General features: G+C 46.4%; 1 protein-coding gene and 1 non-coding gene across 2 annotated transcripts in view; both read right to left on the reverse strand.

Annotated features, from left to right (window-relative positions):
* Positions 1–339: 339 nt before the first annotated feature.
* TENM4 (teneurin transmembrane protein 4) overlaps positions 340–23155 on the reverse strand; it is a 382101-nt gene continuing 359285 nt past the window's right edge. The window contains 6 exon segments of the mRNA XM_090265745.1: positions 340–1224; positions 3750–3892; positions 7482–9096; positions 10427–10723; positions 14240–14475; positions 20511–20683. Coding sequence (XP_090121871.1) covers positions 466–1224; positions 3750–3892; positions 7482–9096; positions 10427–10723; positions 14240–14475; positions 20511–20683 — 3223 coding nt within the window. The 3' untranslated portion in view covers positions 340–465.
* LOC150018558 (U6 spliceosomal RNA) lies at positions 22454–22557 on the reverse strand. Its single transcript, XR_016509426.1, has one exon. It is a non-coding gene; the product is annotated as a U6 spliceosomal RNA (small nuclear RNA).

The raw sequence follows: 23155 nt of genomic DNA on the forward strand, positions 1-23155 counted from the left end.
ACCCCTCACTCCTGCCCCGCCCCCACTGAGGAAAGGGTTGTACATGAGACAAGTCAGCACAGACACTCATGTCTCACATCACACTGGGTACCGAGGGACAGACAAAGACACACTCCAGGAGATGCGTCTCAGGGAGGAGAAATGCACCTCAAACAACAAGGAAAAATCCTCAAGGAAAGGGGAACAAAAGACAATAAAGTTTTCATTGTGATCACACTACAGAAAAAAAAATACCTTCTGTTCTTTGCAAAAAAAAGGTGTGAAGGCCAATTTTGTGTTTTTCTTTTCTTAAAAAAAGGAGTTGCATGAGTTACAATGCAACCAGTATCTTTTTTTTTTTTTTAATCTGTTTCTTTTCTGCACTTGTTAAGAAAATGACTTTTTTAAAAAGTACAGCACAGTCAGGTCTGCGGCCACAGAGGAGCAGCTGTCTTTGGCAAGAAGTCCAGGCCGTGGCCTTCTCTGTCACCTTCGGCCCATCTCGCTCTGTCTCATGAAGTGGATGTTGTGGGCACTGTCTGACAGTTCTGGGTACTGCTCGACGGAGATCACGAAGAAGCCGTCGTAGCCTTGAACCCGCCCTGTGTTCAGCGCCTGCTGCTTCTCCCCCTCTGTCCAGGCCCGCAGGCCCTCCTCCCCTTCCCTAAGTCGCTGCTGCTCCCGGGCCCATGCTTGGCGCACAGCTCTCTGCCGGGCCAGCTCCAGCACCCGCACTTTCTCCTCATCCAATGTCGTCCCGTAGCGGGTGTTCAAGCACAGTGCCCCATACTGGAGCTGAATGTCTGTGTAGCGTCTAGTCCTGCCATTGAGCATCGTGTTGATCTGGGAAACGGTGACGTTGACCCCATTCTCCAGGGTTCGCTGGCCCCCACTGAGGCCCAGGATGGCCAGGTCAGCTTCTGAAGGTCCTGGTTTCACAAAGTAGTGGGTGTCCACCCCATCAATGGTGAAATGCAGGTTCTCCAGGTAGTGGGCATTGTTCAAGATGGCGGCCACCCTCCGCCCATCCTCGTTGGCCACACTTATGATGTCTGTGGTCACCCGGCCATCTTTCAATGCAAACTTGACTCCCTTGCCAAAGACTGAGCCGCTGGATGCAAACTTCTTTGTCTTTGGGGCCTGTTGGCAGCTGGTGATTGTTGAGCCATAGAGCTGGTCAAAGCGTTCTAGGGTGACGAAGGCTTTCAGCTGCTTTTGCACTTCACATTGTACCCCAAGGATAGACTAAAGTGGGGAGCAGAGGGAGGAAGGAGAGAAAAAGAGTGAGACAAAGGAAAAGAGCCCAAGGGCCTGGAGAGTCAGTTTACATAACTAAGTTAAGTCTACCATATTTATTAAGCTTAGCATGTGGCTCTACTTCTGTTCACTAAAACATCCAGCCATCCTCTCTCTATTTATTCACCATCCTTCCATTCAGAAACTATTCAGAGCATATCTACTTTGTGCCAATTCCTTTCCTGGGCCCTGGAATTACAGCAATGAATCAGATATTGTCCTGCCCTTGAAAAACTCACCATGTAGTAGGGAAAGACAGTGTGACAACAAGGAAGTACAATCAAATGTGGTAACTTGTGGCCCAACAGCAGGACTAGCTATGGCTAAGTAATTCACATTCATTGTCTCATCTCAGCTTCACAATAACTTTATATAACTGGTATTGTTACTATTATGACTTAGCATCTAAGAAAGCTAAGGCTCAAACAGGGTACAACTGGCCCACCAAGTATTTAAGTCAATGTTCAAACCCAGGTCTACCTGCAGAGAGGCTCAGTTTTGAGGAAGCAGCAAACAAGGCTCAGAATATCTCAGCTTGAGGGTGGAGGAGTGCCATGGAGAAGGTGGGGTTCAAGGACAAGCTCGTATTTGAGCTGGGACTGGAAGGATGGGGCGGTAATGTTAGATGGAGGAATGGCAAGAGATGCATTCTTGGCAAGAAGGCTTAGTAAGATGACAAGCAGTGATTTATATAAACCCTCTTATTCTGCTTCATTGCTCTCTGCTGTGTTCATAAATGATTTTCAAGGAGGGCCTCTGCCCCACTGTGCTTCCTGGGGGATCCTCAGGTGCCCCTCCTTTTGGCTGCCTTGGGGGCCCTGTTTTCTTGGCATCCCACCTACCTGTCCCTGTGGCGGTTTGGGGAGCTCGGGAGAGCAGCAGACCCCTGGGCCTTATTAGCAACTCAGGGAAATGGCTTTAGAAACAGGCCCATTGGCTTCTCACTGAAATTAAGTCCTCTTTATAATTAATAGAACCCTGTCTGTGAACAATTATTTCCTAGAGTTTCACGAAAGCTGGAGTGCTCAACAACAAAGATCTCCGATGCCTGCCAAGGGCAGAAATCAATAATTCATTGACAGGCGAGGCGGGCAAGCAGGCTGTCAGAGCTGGGGCTCTGTGCAGTGGAGAAGGCAACCTGGTGGTGGCGGAAGAGCTAAGCCGCTGGAATCAGTCCTGGGAACAGGATGAGCTGTGGGCATCTGGGCAGCCTGGGGGGCTGGTGGGGTTGGGGAGGGGCAAGGGCAGCGGAAAGCTGCAGAAAGAGGATGGGCTCAGGGGCCACACAGACTTGGGCTCTCATCAGCATCTGCCACTTCCAGCTGAGTGACCTCGGGCACGTTCTCTCTGACTCCTGGTCTCCTCGTCTGTAACATGGGGGGACATGCCTAATTCACGAGGTCGTTTACTTCTCAACCATTTGTTCATTCAGTGCAAGTTTTCCAAGCACCAGCTCTGGACTAGGCGCTTTGCTGGGTACCAGATAAGACCCTGTCCTCATGGGGTTCACAGTCTACAGGAGATGCAGGAGGGGAAACAGGAGTTCAAACCCAGTGTGGTTGAGTGTTGTGAAAGAGGAAACAACAGGGTGCCGCCAGAGCAGAGAGGGGCAGAGTCTGGGGGCTGGAGACGGCGGACCTGAGCCCTAATGCAGTCAGGTAGGATGAGAAATATGGATGTGCATGTACGTTTCTACCCTGGCCACCCTGCTTTCCTCCTCCATCTGCACTGGGGTTCCCTGAAAGCCTGGTCTCTGCCTGACTCATTCCTGCTTTCACTGGCAGCAGCCTGCGGCCCAGGAGAGCCAGCACCTGGTACAGACATTATGAATTTGGGGGGAGGGGGTGCTGGGCAGTGAGCAAATGGATGTCTGAAGTGGGGGGGGAGGGTGAAACTGTTTCAAAGGACCTTTACAGCTATATGATTCTTTGAGTCTTTGAAACTGAGTTATGAAAGAGAGACAAGAGAAAGTAATGGTTTTTTGAGCATCTACAGACAGATCTGGGTTTGAATCCCAGCTCTACCCCTTCCGTGCTATGTGGCCCTGGAAAGCGTCAGGCACAAGATCTATAAATGAGAACATTAACCCCAGGGGAGAACTGTGGGGAAACCTATGCAGAACACCCCATGCGAGGACAGCGGCAGTGAGGTGCTCAGAAAACGCCATGTTTGGTCTTGGAACACTTCTTCCCTCCTTGCACTCTGGTAGTGGGTAGTGACAGAGGCTCACTGTTTTTGTGGAACTCCACACTTAGTGTAACACACAGAACTTCTTAAGACAGCTTGTGAGCGTGTAGGGTCCGTGTGCTGTCCCAGCTGGGTCCACAGTGGCCCACCAGTGAGTGGCGTGGTTACTAAGTGTCTGCTGAGCAGTTTCTGGCGGGCGCTGTGGACGCACTACACCTGTTTCTATCGATGGCCCAGACCTTCCTGAAAAGCTGGCAGGACTCACTCCTGAAATGTGCCCGAATTACCTTGCTGTTGTCCCACTCCTGGGTTTTCATCTGTGTGTGCATGAGCTCATAGGACGGTTCCATGGCATCCGTGTCTGGCTTGGGATAGCCAGGAATCACGTTGTGAAGCTGGAATCCAAAGGTGAGCAGCCAGCTGTTGACATCTGGGTGGGAGAGAAGCAGAAATATGCCCACGGAGTCCGTCAGTGGACCTCAGGTGTGACAGAGCCAATAAAGCAGCCTGCAGTGGGGCTGCAGGTGGGGCGAGGATGGGGAGCGCTGCCGGGGGAGGATCAGCTGGCACATGCACTCCGGAAACCGGTTTCATGGTATGACTGCTGAAGATACCCGTGGGACCTAGCGCCCCCGTCCTAGCCATAAATCCAAAAGCGATGTACTTCAAGTAGAACCTAGGTTTCCATACCCCCATTTCTACTGTCACTCCACCCCCTGGGACCTTCAGCTTCAGACACCCAGAGGCAGCTGTTGATGGGTGAAGACTCCCCCACACCTACCCCCCACATCAATGGAAAACACTTGCAGAGGACCACCACTCCCAAAGGAAAGATTTGCAGGAATGACTTTCAAAGAGGAAATACACTTAGGAAACAAATGCTCCATCTTTCTCCAATTCTCTTTGCAGAGATTGTAGCCTTGGGGCCTAAGTACCATAGGACACAGAGATGGCCTCTGCCCAAGATTGGAGAGGTCATCCCCCACTTGCCTGTTTTTGACTCTGCCAGCCTGAGGAAGTCCCTTAACCTCCTTCTGCCTTCTTTATATTGGGCTTGAGGAGCTAGCCCCATAGACACAGGGTTTATTGATTTATAACATTCCTTCGTGGTTACTAGTTACAAAATGTTACATATAGGGACAGGTAGAATTTTGCAATGAGCACTTGGCTCATTAAAGAATGGAATCAGTAAGCCAAGGCATGAGGAAAATAGAGAGCGTGGAGGGTGTGCGATCAGCTGCTTGGCCCACTGTGGCTAAAACAAACAATAAAGGCAGGGTAGGGTGGGGGAACCTACAAAGCCATTTTGCCCAAGGCTGAGAACTTGCATCTGAATTTGTAGTTGCAAAGAAAAACTACCAGGAATACTGCAAAGTCACCTGGAACTAGGGGCAGAAAAGAGGGCTGGGCCTTAATTATAAGTGATGGGAGGTGGGAGACGGTCTGATCACACTTTCAGGAAAAATGCTGAAATTGTTCTATTCTTTTTTTTTTTTCTTTTTACAATTGGCTTTTCTGAAGAGTTGGAAAATTTACTCTTCCTTCTGGCATCAGATGTAGACTTGTCCCTCAAGTAAAAAAGCTCTTCTCTATTCATTTATCCCAGACTGCAGGGGGCTACCTGGGATGGTGATGAATAATAATCCACATGTTAAAATTTACAAAGTGAGTCTGAACCCAAGAATGAGGATTTTGGAGTCGATCAGAGCAGAGGTCTAACCCCAGCCTGCCACTTCCTAAGGGGCCAGTGACTTTATCTCTCTGACCCTCACTTTCTTCCTGTAAAAATGGGGCTTCAACTGAGGGTTCAGTGCAATGCATATGTGATGTATCTGTGGTGGACATATATCTTCCTAGCATCCTGCTCTGCCTGTTCACTCTTTCTTTTGGGGTCTTCATGTTGTTCTAGGGAAGCTGACTCCACCTCAGAGTCCAGGAACAGAGCATGTAACTTAGGCGAAGCCAATCAGCACATTCTATCTCCCCAGCAATACTGATTAGTTCAGGGGTGGTCATGTGACCTAAGCCTCTTCAAGTGGAGTATACGTATCTCAGAACCTCTGAAGACATTTTTGGAAAAAGGATGCTCTCTTTAATATTGTTGTTGCTGGACGTGAATGAGGTTGCATATAGCCCACGTAGAAGCTACGAGGTAGGATTTAGGGAGAATTAGTAGTATTTTGGCGTTAGTAGTAAAATGGTATTTTGCGCCTTTTTCCGCTACAGTCACCTGCCAAGACATCTCACAGGAAACTCACTGGAGGGTGAGGCAGGGCGGGCAGTAAATGCGATGGATGTAATGGGAATGTCCTTTCAGTCTGTTAAGCTGTTGTAGGGCTGAGTGTGGTGGGGAGGCCTTGTGGGGACATTGCTGTGTGGCCACAGGGCTCAAGGTGTCCCCACCACACATGCCCACCACTGTGTTCTCTTCTTCCCCACCCTCAGGACTCTCACCATAACCCACTGAACTCTCTCAGCATGACCTCCTGGAATTTTTCCCTGCTGTCAGCAGAAACAGAGTCCAGGCTGGGCTGCCAAATTCGGGGCCAGGAAGCCATGTCCCTAAGGGGCACTCATGTGACCTGTACACATGGCCCTCTCTACACTCTCGGGTATGCAGTTCCCTCTCCCGGAACTGCCCTCTCTGCCCTGCCTGATGGAGGGCCATGCATAAGCGGGCCTCAGGTACCAGCCGCCCCCTGGGCAGAGCCAGTGGCCATCAGCCTGACCCTTCACCACAGGCTCCTCACACTGGACAGCAGTGGTCTGCCCTCCCCTCCCTCCCAGGGTGCATTCCTGGAGGGCAGGGATCATCTTTCTCTCCCTAGTGCCTGATACAGTGGCTGCAAAGGGGAGGCACTTGCTGAATGAATGAAACTGCCTTAACATAGGGGGCGGGGGTATTGTGTCAAAGTTGGGGTATTCCACAAACTCTCTTCTATAAAAAGTGCTGGCTTTACCCAGCCAGACCCAAATCCCCACAGTTCCTCTGACACTGAGGTCATCTGTGGCTGGGGGCACTGTGACTGCTGGAGACATGTCTGGCATGTGTGACATATGGGACACTATATACTCAAGTTGGTTTCACAGGAGTGGAAAGCAAAGCCTGCTTTTTAAATCAGAGAGTGGAGGTAAAGGAGCCAGTGCGAGCCGTGCACTGCGCTGGGCGGGCTCTATACGGCATCTCATTTTATCCTTGCACCAGGGAAGTTCTTTTTTCTCCTGTTGGGCTGTTTGTTCTCTACTCCTTTTGTTAGTCTTTTCCTACCCTCTTTGGGGTATTTTTTAGTTTGTATTCTATCTCCACTGTTGACTGATTTGCTATGCCTTTATTTTTCAGTAGTTCTAGGATTTACAATATGCATACTTAACTTACCCATAGTTGTGGTATTTTAACTTCAATGTACAGATCGGGAATTCAGGGAAGTTAAGTAATTTTTGTGATAGCTTAGAAATGGTGGAGCCCTCCATCCAGTTCTGTTTATCTCCAGAGTCTGAATTTTCCTTATTTCATCCAAAGTAAGAGCATTTTTTTTTTTTTTTAAAGCCATACCTTCACCCAACTTCTCAGGGACTCATAGCCAGCCTGATTTCTGGGTTGGAAACTCCCAAAGTGCATTCTAAGCAATGCATCCAGTGAGATATTTGGATTTCATAGTGAAAAATAGGATTTCATGGTCAAATAAGTTTAAGAAATAGTGGGTGAATATATTAAACAGTTCTCTTTACTACAGGACTTCTCTGAGCCTTTCATAGGCTGAAATGTAGTATGAAAATTACAATGGTGGCTGCCCTGCCAGATTAATTTGATGCCAGAAACAGAGCCTTTTTTTTTTCCCAGAGCATTTCTCTAAACTAGTGTTTCTTCAGATATACTTTGGAAAATGCTGCTCTAAGAGAAAGTCAATGTTTCCCATGACCCCAGAGCAGCTTTCTTAAGGATGACTGTCTTCTCAGAGGACCAGAGCAATAGGAAGAGATGACAAGTGCCTGCCCCCTGAATGAGCCCCCATCCTCACCTGTCATGAAGCACTTGATGTCCTGAGAGTTGCTGATGGGGTTGTTGTTTTTAAACATGTAGAGATTAAAAGGCATGATGTTGCTGCTACTAAGGTGCTTCCACAGCTCATGGTCTGGGCTAGTCCAGCGCCCAGCCAGCACATCATAATCCCGTCGGCCCATGTGGATGAGCTTGGTGAGTGGATCATAGAGGCCCCCATGGTAGCCGATGATGATCTGGAAGTTGGGGTTGGTGTCCATGTAGATCTCCCCATAGGCCGTGTACAGGACCTGCTTGATCATCAGGCCTGTTCCACTGAAAACAGCGAGAGGGGTCCCGATGTTGTCACAAGCTATGTAGAACTCATCACCGCTGCTCAGCTCCATGGCAAAGAGGTGTCCTTGCAGGTCATAGTAGAGGGATGTGATCTCAGAGCTGGAGTGGTTGTAGAGGTGGGTGACCTTGGTGGGGTTGGTCAGATCCGCATAGAAGAATTGCAGGTGGTGGCTGTGGCTGCTCTTGCTGGACACGCGCCGCCCCAGGCCATCATAGCGGTACCTGACACTCCAGCCCCCGGCCCGGTTGTAGGCCCTGATGAGCAGGCCAGCTGAGTTGTACTCAAAGACATCACCACCCCGCTGCCTCAGGAAGCCATCCTCATCCATCTTGTATTGCACGTCACCTAATCTAGTGATGCGGTCACGGAGGTCGTACCTTAGTGGGGTGAGCCGTGCACTGTTCCCAGGGCTCAGCAAGTGCAGGTTCCCATTGAGGTCATAGCTATATCGCCAGAGTGGTTTGTCATTGATGGAGACTGTCTGTAACTGGCCGTCAGAGTCATACTCATAGGAGTAGCGGGTGGTATTGGCATAGGGTCCCACCTTCAGCTCCTTCTTCACGACTCGCCCCATGTTATCATACTGGACTGTCATCCAGTACATGAGTGAGCGGAAAATCTCGTACTGTACTTCCTTCATCCGTCCATATGCGTCAAAGTGCTTGGTATGGGTCATGACCGCCGTGGTGATGATTTGGTTAATGTCATAGTAGATGACACCAAATTTCCCAAACTGCTCCGTCTTGCCTGACACATCGTCATAGCGATATAGATCGATGGGCAGTGGGGTCTCGTTGATCACGGCCTGCATGCTGGTCACCCGGAAACTGTTGTCATAGTTGTAGTCAAAACGAGCATTGACCATGCCTTCCTCGGTGAAACGGAAGATCTGGCGGTCGATCAGGGGCCCGATTTGACGGTAGCGGATGGTGCAGGTGAAGCCCTCGTTCTGTAGGTTGATGGTCTTCAGCATGCCTGCCGTCTCGTCGTAGGTGAAGCTCACCTTGGTGGTATCGTAGAGCATCTCGGCTAGCTTCGACAGCTTGCCATATTTGTATATCACCCTGCGGCCGGTGCCCAAGTAGAAGGTGTGGAGGAGGTGCCCATCCTCAGTGAAGTCCTGGATGACTGAGGCATTGCCCTCAGGAGGCTGGTAGATGTTTCTGTAGTAGCCCACGGAGCGAATAGTCTCTAATGTCTGCCGGGCCACATTGGGCATTGTCACGGAGGAGAGGCGGTCGTTCTTGTCAAACTCAAAGATGTACTGCCTCTGGCTGTGAAGGAGCAGCACCATGGACTGGAGGGAAGGGAAAACCAGGAGGTGAGAGCAGGGTGGTGGGGAAGGGAATGAAAGGCCAAGGAAACTGGTGGTTCTCCTAAGTTATGCCCCGAGCCAGATAATTCCAACCAATGTGCCACAGGACACTGAGATGGGGCACAGATATGCTCAGGTAGTAATTGATCTCATCCCTTGGCCTGGCAGGGCCTGGGGCCCCAGAGCATTCTGGCCATTTTCCTTCTTAGGGTAAGCAGCCTTGTCTGTTTGCCCCTTTGTGTGGTACAAAAATGATGACTTTACTGTGTGATGGGGTGCTTGAAAGGGTGGGAGCACTGGCCTAAAGTTTTTGCAGCATCTTCTCTCCTGGCTTCCTTGTTCCAGATCCCTTCTAAAATCAATCTTCCTAGTAAAGCAAGAATGATTTTTCCTAAAATACAGTCTGACCATGTCTATTGACTACTAAACAACTTCGGTTGACTCCCTGTGGCCTACAGGATAAAGACCATGTCTGAGAAAAGCATTTAAGACTTTGTACAATTGTTTATACAGTAAGAGGTTACTGGGAATGGAGAAACCTGGATTCTAACAACAAGGTCATTGTGTAACCCTGGGAAAGTTCTTTCCCTCCCTGGCATTGGTTTTTCGGTATACTGGATGAAACTTCAAGGTCTCTTAGCACTACCACAGAATATTGCTCTCAGAGATGCTCGCACAGCACAGAGCAGAGGAGACTGACCCCAGAGCAAGCAGAGCCTGGGCTCTGGACAGGTGACCAGAAGTAGGAAACAAAGTATGGATCTGGATACCAAAACTGGGACATGAAGTACAGCCTCTATTTCAGGAAAAAGTCATCAGATAACAGCCTAGAGGGATCTAGGTATCAAAGCTACCATTTTCTCCTCTTTGGGACCAACTTTTGATTTCAGGCTCTTTCTGATCCCTCACCCCTGGGATGAAATGAACCCTGACCTGAAGTGAAGGAATTTATAGTGGCCACACCCAGCACTTGAGGCTCAGGATTTAGCACTTCCTGCCTAAGTATGGACCTTAGGCTTCTGCTTTGTTCTCAGAGACCAGACCATGCGGTATGCCCTAGACCTGGGAGCAGATCTCTGCCTGTTTCAGGACTTCCTAAGTCCAGGTAATGTTTTATTCTGTTCCAGGACCCCCACCTCCCACGTCATCATTATGATCCAACCAGGTGCCTCTCAGGACCCCCTAGCCCTCTGTTGCAGGTTTTCCTAAACACTGCCTTTGGAGACCACATGGGTCAGACCTATCCTATCAAGGTCAGAAATGACAGGCCTCTACATGGCCAGGCCAGTGAAGGAGGGAGACAGACACCTGCCTTTTCTAAGTACGTGTAGCTCCATGTCTTCCCATCAGCAAAGATCCTGGATATGATGCGACCTGCCTGGTCATATTCCATTCTCTCAGACATGATGCCCCTCTGGATGCCGGCAATGTGGCCCCCCGGGGAGTACGTCACGTTGACACCATTAAGCCTGCTGCTGGGTGACCAGAGGCTGGGCCGCCCCGCCTGGTCGTACAGGATCCGGAGGGTGAACTTGCGGTGGTCATCATAGATCTTCTCTGTGCGTGTCACGCGGTCAAAGTCCAGAGACAGGAGGTTCCGATTGTGAACCTGCCAAGGGGTAGGAGGATGGAGAAAGTTAATCTGGATATTGAGAACTTGGGTCTGAGAAGCTCCTGAGTGGAGGAGGCAGCGCAGGTCATGGGTGTCAACAAGGTTTGGGCCCTGGCTCTGTCACTTGTCAGCTCTGGGAAGTTTCCTCATCTGTAAAACGGGAATAATAATGTCAATTACAGGGGGCTGTTGGGAGGGTAAAGACGATGCAGAGGCTGAGCTAACAGTAGCTCTTACTGAAGACAACCAACGGCAACTCCTAATGTGATTCTTCTAATGAGCACAGAAGACAGATCCTCTCGACTCCCTCCTAAAAAGGGAGAGGCCCAGTGGGGCCAGCAAATCAATTCCTGACCCACTTATTATGTGCCAGGCACTGTGCTCGCGTTTGACACCAGGGAGACAAAAGCTCGGGGATGTGAAGGGACATGCTCCAGGTCTCATGAGCGACTGGGTCTGGGTTTGACTGTCACCACTGTAATGTGCCCACAAGTGCTCAGTGGTCCTCTAAGAAAAGTCCAGCCCTTCTTGGGACTTTGGACTTCCCTTCACTGCTGGGATCTCTCCTGCCCTCGCTCACCACAATTAGACTTCTCGGTCACCCTGGTCAGCTCCCAAGTCTTCTTCTTCTTCCTGGAAGCCCTGGGGGGCAGTGTGAGGTTGAATCTGGGATGACATCTGTGGTTGTGGGCCACAGTCCTAGCTTTGGAACATTTGCTTCTGCCTCCAGGGTCAGGAGCCCCTTGTATGATCCCCACCTGGGCTACCAGGTCAGCACATGATTCAATTTCCTTTCAGAGTCAGAAATACGGGGCTCCCACAGGGGTAGCAGGAAGTCAGGGTTTTTCATATTTTAATAAAGAAATATACTTCAGAGGCCTCCTTCTATATTTGGTACTGGTTACCCCTGAAACACTGCTAGGTACTCTGAAGCTAAAAATGCTGATTTCCCCGAGCTGGTGTTTTGGTGCATTTGGGAACATTTTCTCACTCTTCCGTTAGTCACTTGTTAAAGCAGACAAGGTAGGTCACTTGATGCAAACCAGGTAATGGAAGGCTCTCTGGGGCCCGGTGTGGTAAAACAGGGGTCAGGTCTAGAAATTAAGGCCAGGATTCCAGCCTCAACTCTGTGACTTTCTGTGTGACCTTGGGCAAGTGTTTTTCCCTCTCTGAGTCTCAACTTCTTTCTCTGTAAAACAAAGGGCTGTTGAGAGGACTGAAGAAACCTAAGTAAATTACCTAGTGGAGTGTTGGGCACATAGAAGGTATTGAATTAATGGGTGCGATTATTTCCTTTAAATGACAACAAATGATCATGGTCATTCTCAGAGGGAGTAGAGACATGTGTGTCTCCCCTTTCTTCCCAAACAAATTCTAAAGCCTAGAAAATAAGGATTTATAACGATGATGCTGAGATGACTTGAGCCGTGAATGGCCTGGTTATAATAAGGCTGCCTTCCCTGGGGTAATCAAACACAATTGAAGAAGCAAAAACAGTGTGGCAGACAATTCCCATGAAAAATCCGAGGCGGCGTTGGAGGCTGAAGCTGTGTTCTTTGCCGAGAGCACAAAGGAAGATACAACGTCTGCACCACCAAAAATGATAGAGCCCTTTTTATGGCATCAGTTGGAAGGCCTCCTGTGACTCCCCCCAAGGTGCTGCCCCCTAGCCGGCTGCCCCCCATCATTCCCTGGAGGACCCCTAGTGAAGGGGAGCTACACCTTGTGGCAAAATTAATAAAATTGAATTAAGCAGCTCCCTGGGGAACCGCCTAATGCTTCCTGTGCTTGGCAGTGGTGGCAGTGAGATTATTTTACATCTTTCTTTATTAAAGAAGTTCCCAGTTGCATTAAAAAATGAGCTCCATTATGGGGAGGCGCACCAGCTAACATTCTAATTCCACATGCCGCCACCATGGGTGGCCATTTATATTGGGAGGACGCGGAGATGTGGCCACCTCGCTGGAACGCCGTTTATTGCAGGCTGGGAGAGGGACCAATTCAATCCTGGGAAACTTTTGGTCCAGTTCACATGGCAGAGAGAAAAGCCTAATGGCACTAAATGTTGCCACTTGCAGAACACCTGGGGTCTACCAGCACCTGGCTAGGTATATCAACGATATTACCTGGGTTCTGCAGAAGAATCTAAGGCTCAGAGGAGTTGCTGAAGGCTACACATAGCCCAGGTCAAACTTTCCATTTAGTACACTGCCTCCCACGTGTATGAGGTGTTGCTGGGGAATTCAGACAGGGGCCTAGCGAGGCCACAGAGGACAAAGACAGAGAGGTCTTCCTTAGGAAACTAGAGGAAGGCTGTTTCCCACATTAGACTGTTGCTAGAGTTCTTGGCTGTTGAGAGAAGACAGGAAGCCTAGTTTTCTGGCTCTAGTGGTGTGATATTGGATAAGTCACTTAATGTTTCTATATCTGTGGTGAGAACTTAACTATGAGACAAGGTGCCTATTCTCTAGTCCTTACCACCACCTAGCTTTGTGAGTCTGCGACAATCCCCTTTCTCTCTGGAACTTGGGTGCCTCATGTGTGAAACAGGGGCTTAAATGAACTTCCTTTACTAAAGAGCAGGGGTCAAGACAGCCCAAGCCACATTGCATTGAGGATGCTTCTGTGGTTTTTAGGGGTCAGGAACATCTGGCTCAGCTCAGCAAGTCTCTTCAGAGCACCTGTGGCCTCCGAGGTACTGTGCTGAGAGCCAGGGCTAGTTCCTTTGCTCTCATTCTCCCCATCCCCTTCCTTTCTAAAATTGGAGGGAAGAGAAGCTGGGCAATCAGGCTCTGGAGCAGAGAAGCCACACATGGGAGTGAGGCAGGGAAAGGGCTGGTTCAGGGGCACCCACATACTGAAAAGCACCCTGAAATACCAGACCACCAATGCCAACCCATTGGCAGTGATGGCTATGGTGGGGGTCATTTTGTTCCTTTAGAAAGGATAACTGCTTGAAAAAAGGGGAGAATATGGCTTAGGTTCCAAACAGCTAGACTGAATTTTCGGACACACTAGCAACAGTAATAACAGTAATAGTAGTAAGATTAGCAATAACAGCAACAACACGAATGGGTATTGACCCATTATTATGGGCCAGACTCTGTATGAGGCACTTTATATATTTTTTCTAATCTTTGTAGCAACTTGTAAAATTGGGTTTATCTTCCTCATTTTATAGATAATGAAATTGAGGCTTTAAGATATAATAGATTTGCCCTAGTTCACTCAGGGAATAAATAACAGAAGCTGGAAATTCAACTCAGGCCTGACTAACACCAAAGCCAGTAATCTTGCCACAAGTAACATTGGAAAAGATGTACAAGACTCTCATTACGTGACTTGTCTGCTTTACTTTCCACCTTTTACAGATGAGGAAACAGTAGGTCCGGGAAAAGTTTCTCCCCCGGGGACAGTTCCTAGAACAGAACCTAATTCTCCAGATTCCTCTTCACTCTTTCCCCCCCGAACTCAGCCTCCTGAGGTGGAGGTCTCCTAGGGGGTCCTGCTCACCCGCAGCCGGCGCCCAAAGACGGTGACCTGGCCCCGAGCCTGCTCCTTGCGCTGCCGCCATTCCACCAGGTTAAGGCCGTTGTCGATGGGCAGTGTGACGTTCCTCTTGCCCACAGTGGGGTTGACGGTGCCGGCCAGCAAGTGGGGCTCTGTCTGTAGGGCCACCTCCATGCCGTTGGCCAGCAGCAGCCGCAGGGAGCCATCTGCCCCGATATAGTAGCTGTTCCGGACTTGGTCTGAGGGAGAGGAGAAGGACAGACTTGGCTCAGGAGGGACGAGGAGGGAGGGGGCTGTGTGTGTGGCAGAGGCAGTAGTGTGGTTTTCAAATGTGTTTATTTTTCTGACTATAGAAACAAAAACATTATTATTGGAGCAAACTAGAAAAAATATGGAGATTAGCCATAATCTCAATACATCCCACCCCCAGAAAGCCATTCTAAATATGATGATATATTCCTAGGTTGTAGGATATTTCCTAATATATTCATAGTATAAAATGTTGCTTATAGAGTTTTTCACTGATGACTATATTGTTGAATATTTTTCATAAAAGATTTTGTTAATGAATATGTAGGATTCCATTGTATAGAAATACTATAATTTATTTAACCAAACCTCAAATAATTTCTGATTGTTGCCAGTTTTCATAATTATATGTAACACTGCAAATTAATATGTTTTAAACATTATGCTAAGAGAAAGAAGTCATACACAAAAGACCTCATATCGTGTGAGTCCATTTATATTGAAATGTCCAGAACAGGCAATTCATGGAGACCAAAAGTAGAATAGTGAGGGGAAGGCAGAATGGGGAGTGACTGCTAATGGGTATGGATTTTTTTCTGGGAGCAATAACATTTTTCTAGAATTAGATAGCAGCCATAGTTGCATAACTTTCTACATATGCTAAAAACCACTGAACTGTACACTTTCAAAGAGTGAATTTTATCTTGATTAAAAATATTTTTTGGATAAAAATATGTATTCATTTTGGGTTATTTAATCAAAATAGACTCCTAATAGTAGGTTTAGTAGAGAGAAAGACTGAACATTTTTAAGGCTCTTGATATACAATAGGGTAACAATATTCTTTATAACAAGGTAAAAAAGAACTCCAATACTTAAATTACTGACAGAATGCCAAATATATATGTGGTTTAAAACATATATATGATTTAAAAAATATATAAGTTTAAATCAAAACATACATATATGTTTTAAATCACTGTCATATATATACAGATAGATGGTCCCTGGCTCACATGGTTCTACTTATGATTCTTCGACTTTATGACGGTGTGAAAGCTATACACATAACAAATTAATGAGATATTCAATACTTTATTATAAAATAGGCTTTGTGTTTAAGCATTTTGTCCAACTATAGGCTAATGTAAGTGTTCTGAGCATGTTTAAGGTAGGCTAGGCTAAGCTATGATGTTTGGTAGGTTAGGTATATTAAATGAATTTTCAACTTAGGATATTTTCAACTTACAATGGGTTTATTGGGACATAACCCCATCATAAGTCAAGGAGCAGATATATATACATATATGTATATGTATATGTATATTTATATATATGACAATAATTTAAAAATACATCTGATTTTGAAATTTTATATCTAGTTAAAACATTTTAATTTGGATCTTTAGCTAAAAGGTGATTCTGGAGAAAAAAGTAAATTTCAGCTTGAAATGAATACTGAATTCCCTTCTAAAAATGGAAATAACATCTCTGACCTTATGCTGCACTCTCCTGCCTTTGCTTCTTCTTGGCTACTGCCTCTGTCCACATTGCCCTTCTCTTCAATAAATGGTAGCCCAAGTCTTTCCTTAAAGGCTCTGCTTAAGTTATCTCTTCTCAGAAGCTTCCCCCATCTCTCTGGTTAGAACAAATGCCTCCACCTATACACCCCTTAATGTCCCTATCGGCTTCATTAGTGACCTTGCAGCTAAAGAACGTAGGGTTTGCCACCCTGTTAATGACCAAATTCTCAAATACCTCAGTGCCTTCTGTGAGAGGCACTACTGCATTGAGATTAAGAGCATGGACTTCAGAGCCAGGCTTCCTAAGTTCAAGTCCCAGCTCTGCCACTCTCTTGCTGTAAGACCTTGGACTAATTTTTTAACCTCTCATGCCTCTGTTTCTTTATCTGTACAATTATATGATGAATATAAACATCAGATAACAGTATCTGGTACATAGTAAGTGTTACATAAATTTTAGCTGTTATTAGTTTTATGTGCCTGGCACTGTTCTGGTCACTGTCATGTATCCAGTCATTTTTAGCTCCACTGTCCCATTTTACACACCTGTCACAGTGAACTTTTCTAGGATGAACATGGTCCTTCAATAGATCCCCACTACCTTTAGATTAGTGGTTAAGAAAGTGGATTCTAGAGTCTTTTTGTCTGAGTCCACTACCCCTACTAGGTGTGTGACTTTGGACAAGCTACTTAACCTCTCAATGCCTCATTGCCTTCATGTGGAAAATTAGTAATACCTACTTCATCAGGTTCTTGTGAAGATTATACAGGACTATGAATGTAAAACACTAAAAATATATTTCATACCAATAAGTGCTCCAAAATGTTAGTTATCATTATTGTTTTTACTGCATGTGCATAGTAAACATTTCCTGGACTGCACTAGATATACTCCAGGCTATGACAAGCAGTAAGGATGTAGTTTTTGTAGGAAACCCTCAGTGAGTATTCCCTGCTAGAATAGCGTCAAATTGGCCCCTCTCTCTCCCATTTCCTCCTCCCTCCATTTTCTCCCTTTTTCTCTCACACACGGAATTCTAAAATCTGCCTCAAACTTGCAATGCATTAGTCACTGACAATCTGTATTTTACTTCCTTTGGACAGTGAAAAAGCCTGTGTCAATTTATCTTTTAAAGCTGCTTCTTGCTGCATCCCCCCATATGTCCATTAAGGGTGACTTTGGCTGTAACAGCATCTGCCCAGGCCCATCTCAAATGATCCCCGTTTACTGGGAGCTGTGACTTCCCAAAGCTGCTGCTCATTAGTAGCTACTTTTCATTTCTTCCCAGAGTTCAGACATGAGATGAAACTGAAAGAGCTTTTTACAGAGACTACTGAGGTGGCCGTAAAACTGAGCATCTGGGCTGGTATGGAAGAAGGAAACGGAGCCTAGCAGAGGTGCCAAAGAGGAAGAGCACGTAATATGTCCCCTGGATTTCAACATGTTCTATTCCTTTTCACATTTTAATGTTTCTGAAATTGCAATGTGCCTTAAGTCCTTGTATAAATTTCAGGCAGTGTGTCTCCCCTGCCTCATACCACCACCTGAAAAGTTGTTATTAAATTGATGGTACCCTTTAAAACCTTTTTGATGGCACTTTTGAATTTCAAAATGTTCCCCAAATATAAGAAAGCCTGCATTAACTTTTGAGAAAATTGCTCAAAGCCAGCTTAGAGGCATGGAGTGGTGAGACAATTCTTCACCACAAGGAAGAAAATGGCCCTGAAGGACAAGACGTCTGAGTAATCAGTGGCCTTGCTGTCCCTGGTCAGGCAGGAGCCTGGCTGCCTTGGAATTGTACCTTCTCTGGGTAATAACCCAGTCAGCATAAATACCTGGGGTGTGTCCCAACCCACTGCTACAGGTGCTCGGTGGGGGTGGAATTCCAGGGCTTGGTTTTTCTTTCTTTGACTGAGAACTGCTATTGTTCTGAGCTTTTAAAATTGAATTTATTGGCATGACATTGGTTCACAAAACCATACAGGTTTCAAGTGTACAACTCAACAAAACACCGTATGTGCACTGCATTGCATGCCTGTAGCCCCAAGCAAAGTCTCCTTCCAGCCCCACTTGCCCCCATTTGCCCACCTCCACTTATTCCTGCCTCCCTTTCTCTCTAGCTAGCACCACACTGTTGTCTATGGTCTGTGTCTCTGTGTTGTGTGTGCATGTGTGTGTGTGTGTGTGTGTGTGTGTGCCTGTGTGTTTGCTCAATCCCTTCACCTTCTTTCACCCAGCCCCTCAACCCCATCCACTCTGACAGCTGTCAGTCTGTTCCATGTATCCAAGCCTCTGGTTCTATTTCATTTGTCACTTTATATTGTTCATTAGATTCCACATATGAGTGAGATCATATGGTATTTGTCTTTCTCTGACTGGCTTATTTCACTTAGCATAATGTTCTCCAGGTCCATCCATGCTATTACAAAAGGTAAAATTTCCTTCTTTTTTACAGCCAAGTAGTATTCCATTGTGTAAATGTACCACAGCTTTTTTATCCACTCATCTACTGATGGGCACTTGGGTTGTTTCCAGATCTTGATGATTGTAAATAAAGCTGCAATGAAGATAGGGATGCATATATTCTTTTGAACCAGTGTTTCAGGTTTCTTTGGATAAATCCCAGAAGAGAAATTGCTGGGTCAGAAGGCAGTTCCATTTTAAATTTTTTGAGAAAACTCCATACTGTCTTCCACAGTGGCTGCACCAGTCTGCATTCCCACCAACAGCGCACTAGGGTTCCCTTTTCTCCATATCCTCTCCAGCACTTGTTTCTTGTTGATTTATTAATGATGGCCATTCTGACAGGCGTGAAGTGATATTTCATCATGGTTTTAATTTGCATTTCTCTGATGATTAGTGATGCTGAAAATTTTTTTTCATATGTCTATTGGCTACCTGTATGTCCTCTTTGGAGAAGTGCCTATTCAAGTCCTTTGCCAATTTTTTAATTGTTCTTTTGGTCTTCCTGGTGTTCAGTAGTATATGTTCTTCATACAATATATTTTGGAAATTAACCCCGATCAGGTGTATCATTGGCAAATATGTTCTCCCATTCACTGGCTTCCCTTTTGACTTTGTTGGTTTCTTTTGCTGTCCCAAAGCATTTTAGTTTGATGTAATCCCATTTTTTTTCCTTTTGTTTCCCTTGCCCGAGGAGATATATTGGCAAAATAATACTGCTATAAGACATGTCTGAAATTTTACTGCCTATGTCTTCTTCTAGGACATCTATGGTTTCACAACCTACATGGAAGTTTTTAAAACATTTTGAGTTTATTCTTGTGTATGGTGTAAACTGGTGGTCTAGTTTCATTTTATTTTTCATGTTCTTTTAGTTTTTAAAGGCACAAGAATACATTTGGGAGTAAAAGTGGCTGTGAAAATATACAATTATTTTCTTATGGCAAATCAAATCAAATTGCTTGTTAATTAATTAATTAATCTGACAAATACTTACTGAACAATACTATGTGCCTGGCCCATGCTGGTCATTCTATGTATGTTTTCTAAAGAGATGGTCTGAGCAACCCTATGAGGCAGGCATTATAAATCAGCCCCATTTCCCAGACCCAGAAACTTAGGCCCAGAGAAGAGTGACTCCATCCAATTCACACAGCATGTGCAGCAGGTGCAGGGGTCCCAGCCTGTCTCCCCCAGAACTCCTGATCTTTGTGCTGCCCTACATCACGTGACAGGGCTTCAACTTGCTTTCTTTTCCCAAGAAGAAAATCGAAGGTCACGGTGATATGGCAGAGTCAGGATTAGAATTTGCGTGTCTGACTCCCAGCCCAAGGTTCTTTTTCCTACTTTGTGTCAAAGCTTTTGGGAGTGGGGGACAGAGCAAGCAAGGCTTTTCCTGCTGATGTCTTTTTATTTTTAAACTTTTTTATGTTTACTAAGTGCAACAAAGCTGCAAGCTCCACTCTAAGTCACCACATCCCATGAGAACAATTGAGGCAGACAATTCACAACAATATTTCATCAGTGTGATGAAGCTAAAAGATCAACACATATCTGGGATTATATGATGGATGCAGAGAGAAAGGGTCTCTTGTCTACGGAATCCTAGCAGACGCACAAACTGTTCTCACCTGAGCTTCGGAAGGACTTCTCCATACCCAAATCCCTTTCATAATTAGGTGAAATTATTCTGTCTTTTGTCCTCGCTTGCACCAGTGTGAGAGTAAGTCTTTAATCTCAGAGTCATTAGAATGGCAGAACAGTGAGGTCACCTCCATTAGGAGCTAATGCTCTCTACCCTTTGTTCTGATGGTAATGGGACGAGACAATGAAATATTACTCTAAAACTCCCGGGAGAGAATTCACAGGACTCAGGCTAGTGTGTTTTGCAAATTGGGTGGCAATACAGAAGGAGACCAGTTGTATAGCTTTCCTGTTCTCTGGCAGCTCCGTAGCAGCTGGTTTCTTATATCATCCTCTCTCCAATGGGCTGCCCCACCGCTCTGCCTGGAAGTCCCCCAGCCCCCAGCTGGCTTACCTTGCAGCAGTGTATAGAAGGCACCTGAGGCAGACAGGTTGGTTGTTATGGTGACATCATCTTTGCTGGAGGTCTCTACCTGGACATGCACTGAGCTGTCTGTATCACTTCGGAAACTGTTCACCTGGCCAGTAGGGAAGGTCACATTTGTCAGACGGCCAAAGCTGTCGTACCTGAAAACCAAGGGGTGGTTCTGAGTAAAAAAAATAGAATGGCGCCGGAGCTGGGACTTGGCACGTTCTACCTCACGCCCCAGTTTTGCAGTTCTGCTTTTCTTTCTGGTGGGATATGTTTCCATGCCTCCTACAGCTCCGTGCACATCGGTTTCAGGATAAGGCTCCACTTGCTCATAGCTGACTGCAGGCAAAGGACTTACCTCTCTGAGTCATCCTTCCCTAATTTCATAAAATGGGGATGATAAGCCCTCTCCTGCCTACCTCCCAGGGTTACTGTGAGGAGCATGGGAGTGTGCCTTGTAGCTATAAACCAATATTCACCCATGAGGGTTGAGGTGATGATGGTGACCATACGAGACTGCTGACCTACAGCCTCAAAGCCGGGGGACTCCCAGAGCTGAGGTGGGCAAACGTGATGTTTGAATACCCTGGCAAACCCCCCTAAGAGCTTGTTTACAGATTTTACCTGAACAGCATTAGAGATGGGGCTTCCTGGGAAGCTACAGGTCTTGGGGAGAGGACTCTGCATTCAAACCAGGGCTCTGCTACATAAGCAGGCTAAACAGATAGGCTCTTGCAATACCTTCCCATTTAGGCTTCACATCTGGCACCAGGCGACTCTTACAACTCACAGCTTTGCTCTGGTTTGGTCCATCTGAAGTATCATAAATGAATCTTAATTCGTTTCCCCATTCTCCTGATAATAATAAAATAAGTACCTACCATTATTGAACACCTCCCACGTACCAGGTACAGTGCTAGTCCATTTTCATAGATTCTTTCATTTAATCCTTCTCACAATAGTCTAAAAGGTATGTATTATATCCCTTTTGGAGGAGGCTCAGAATAGTGAAGTCAGCTTTTTGAGGTCACACAGGTAAGTGTGGTAGAGTCAGAATTCAAATGCAGACCTATTTGCCTCTAAGCCACCACTTGCTTCTCTGTCTTCAACATGCATTTCTGTACTGTTTGCAAGTATCCATTGCGTGTGCTCACCTGCCTGATGCTGTACAGTGGTTGAAAGATGGCAGGGAATAGGCTATTAACATTTTAGTTATTATTTTTAATTAGGGGAGGCTGAAGTGTCAAAAGGTAGGTTTATGTACCACAGTTTTTTGATCCACTCATCCACTGATGGGCACTTAGGCTGTTTCCAGCACTTGGCTATTGTAAATAACGCTGCTATGAACATAGGGGTGCACAGGTTCTTCTGAATTGGTGTTTCAGGATTCTTCGGGTATAATCCTAGCAGTGGAATTGCTGGATCAAAAGGCAGTTCCATTTACTACGCAGCAGAAAGAAAGAAATCCTCCCTTTTGTGACAACATGGATGGAAGTAGAGAGTATTATGCTAAATGAAATAAACCAGTCAGCGAAAGACAAATACCATATGCTCTCACCTAATACAGGAACCTAATAAACAAAACAAACAAACGAGCAAAATAGAACCAGAGGCATGGAAACAAGGAGCAGACTGGGACAGTGACCAGAGGGGAGGGAAGAGGGGGTAAGGGTGGAAAGAAGGGGATGTGTCTAGTCAAGGAACTAGTATAAATGACCCATGGGCATGGACAACAGGACGGGGACTCACTGTGGGAAAGGGGGGAGGTGGGCGGGGCAGGGGAGAGCAACACAGGAAAATGGGACAACTGTAATAGAGCAATAATAAAAAAATAAAAGAAAAAGAAAAAGAAGTGGCACAGAAAAGGTAGGTTTGAACAGCCTTTTTGCACTTGCATGTCAATGGAGAGGTTCACCAGCTGTCAATATTCTTTTTTTGGCTTCATGAATTTGCGTGCCATCCTTGTACAGGGGCCGTGCTAATCTCTGTACCGTTCCAACATTAGTATGTGTGCTGCCAAAGCGAGCACTAGATGCCAATTATTTCCAACTTCCACTCATGCTCAAGCTTGCAGCATGGGTTCTCCACAAATGTCTCCCCCATGTACTCTGGGTCTCCCCACTGGACTTTTTTTCCTGCTTTGCTTTTACTACTGGGTTAAAGCTCACCCCTGGGCCCCTTAGGGTTTTAACAATGGTGAGATGAAAGGCCCAAAAGTTTAGTTCGGTCCTGGCTCTTCTGTAATTCCTTTCCCTGGGACTGGCTTCCTGCGGATTCCTGGGTCCTGCAGCTTCTATGGCAGGCGAGACTAGGTAGGACTTTTGCTGAGTGATTTTCTGCCGAAGGTCAGATTTGGGTGCTGGATGGATTCTGCCACCTGCTAGCTCTTTCTCTCCTCGTGCCTGGAACTGAGCAAAAGCATTCTTTACATTAAATGGTGACAGTCCCAGGCACGGTCTGCCGCAGAATAGGTATGGGTAAAGGTTTTTTGAATGACTCGCACCAGGCTTTGACCCAAGACTAATTCTGAGGGGAGGGCCAAAGGGCTTTGAGGAAGCTGAACTTCTGTTGCTGAGATGCGAGGAAGGGACATAGAAGCCCTTTCCAAGACGGCAAGCAACGCAGTG

The sequence above is a fragment of the Furipterus horrens genome, unplaced genomic scaffold (assembly GCF_987537825.1).
Source record: "Furipterus horrens unplaced genomic scaffold, mFurHor1.1.pri manual_scaffold_2, whole genome shotgun sequence".
In the NCBI taxonomy this organism is placed as follows: Eukaryota; Metazoa; Chordata; class Mammalia; order Chiroptera; family Furipteridae; genus Furipterus; species Furipterus horrens.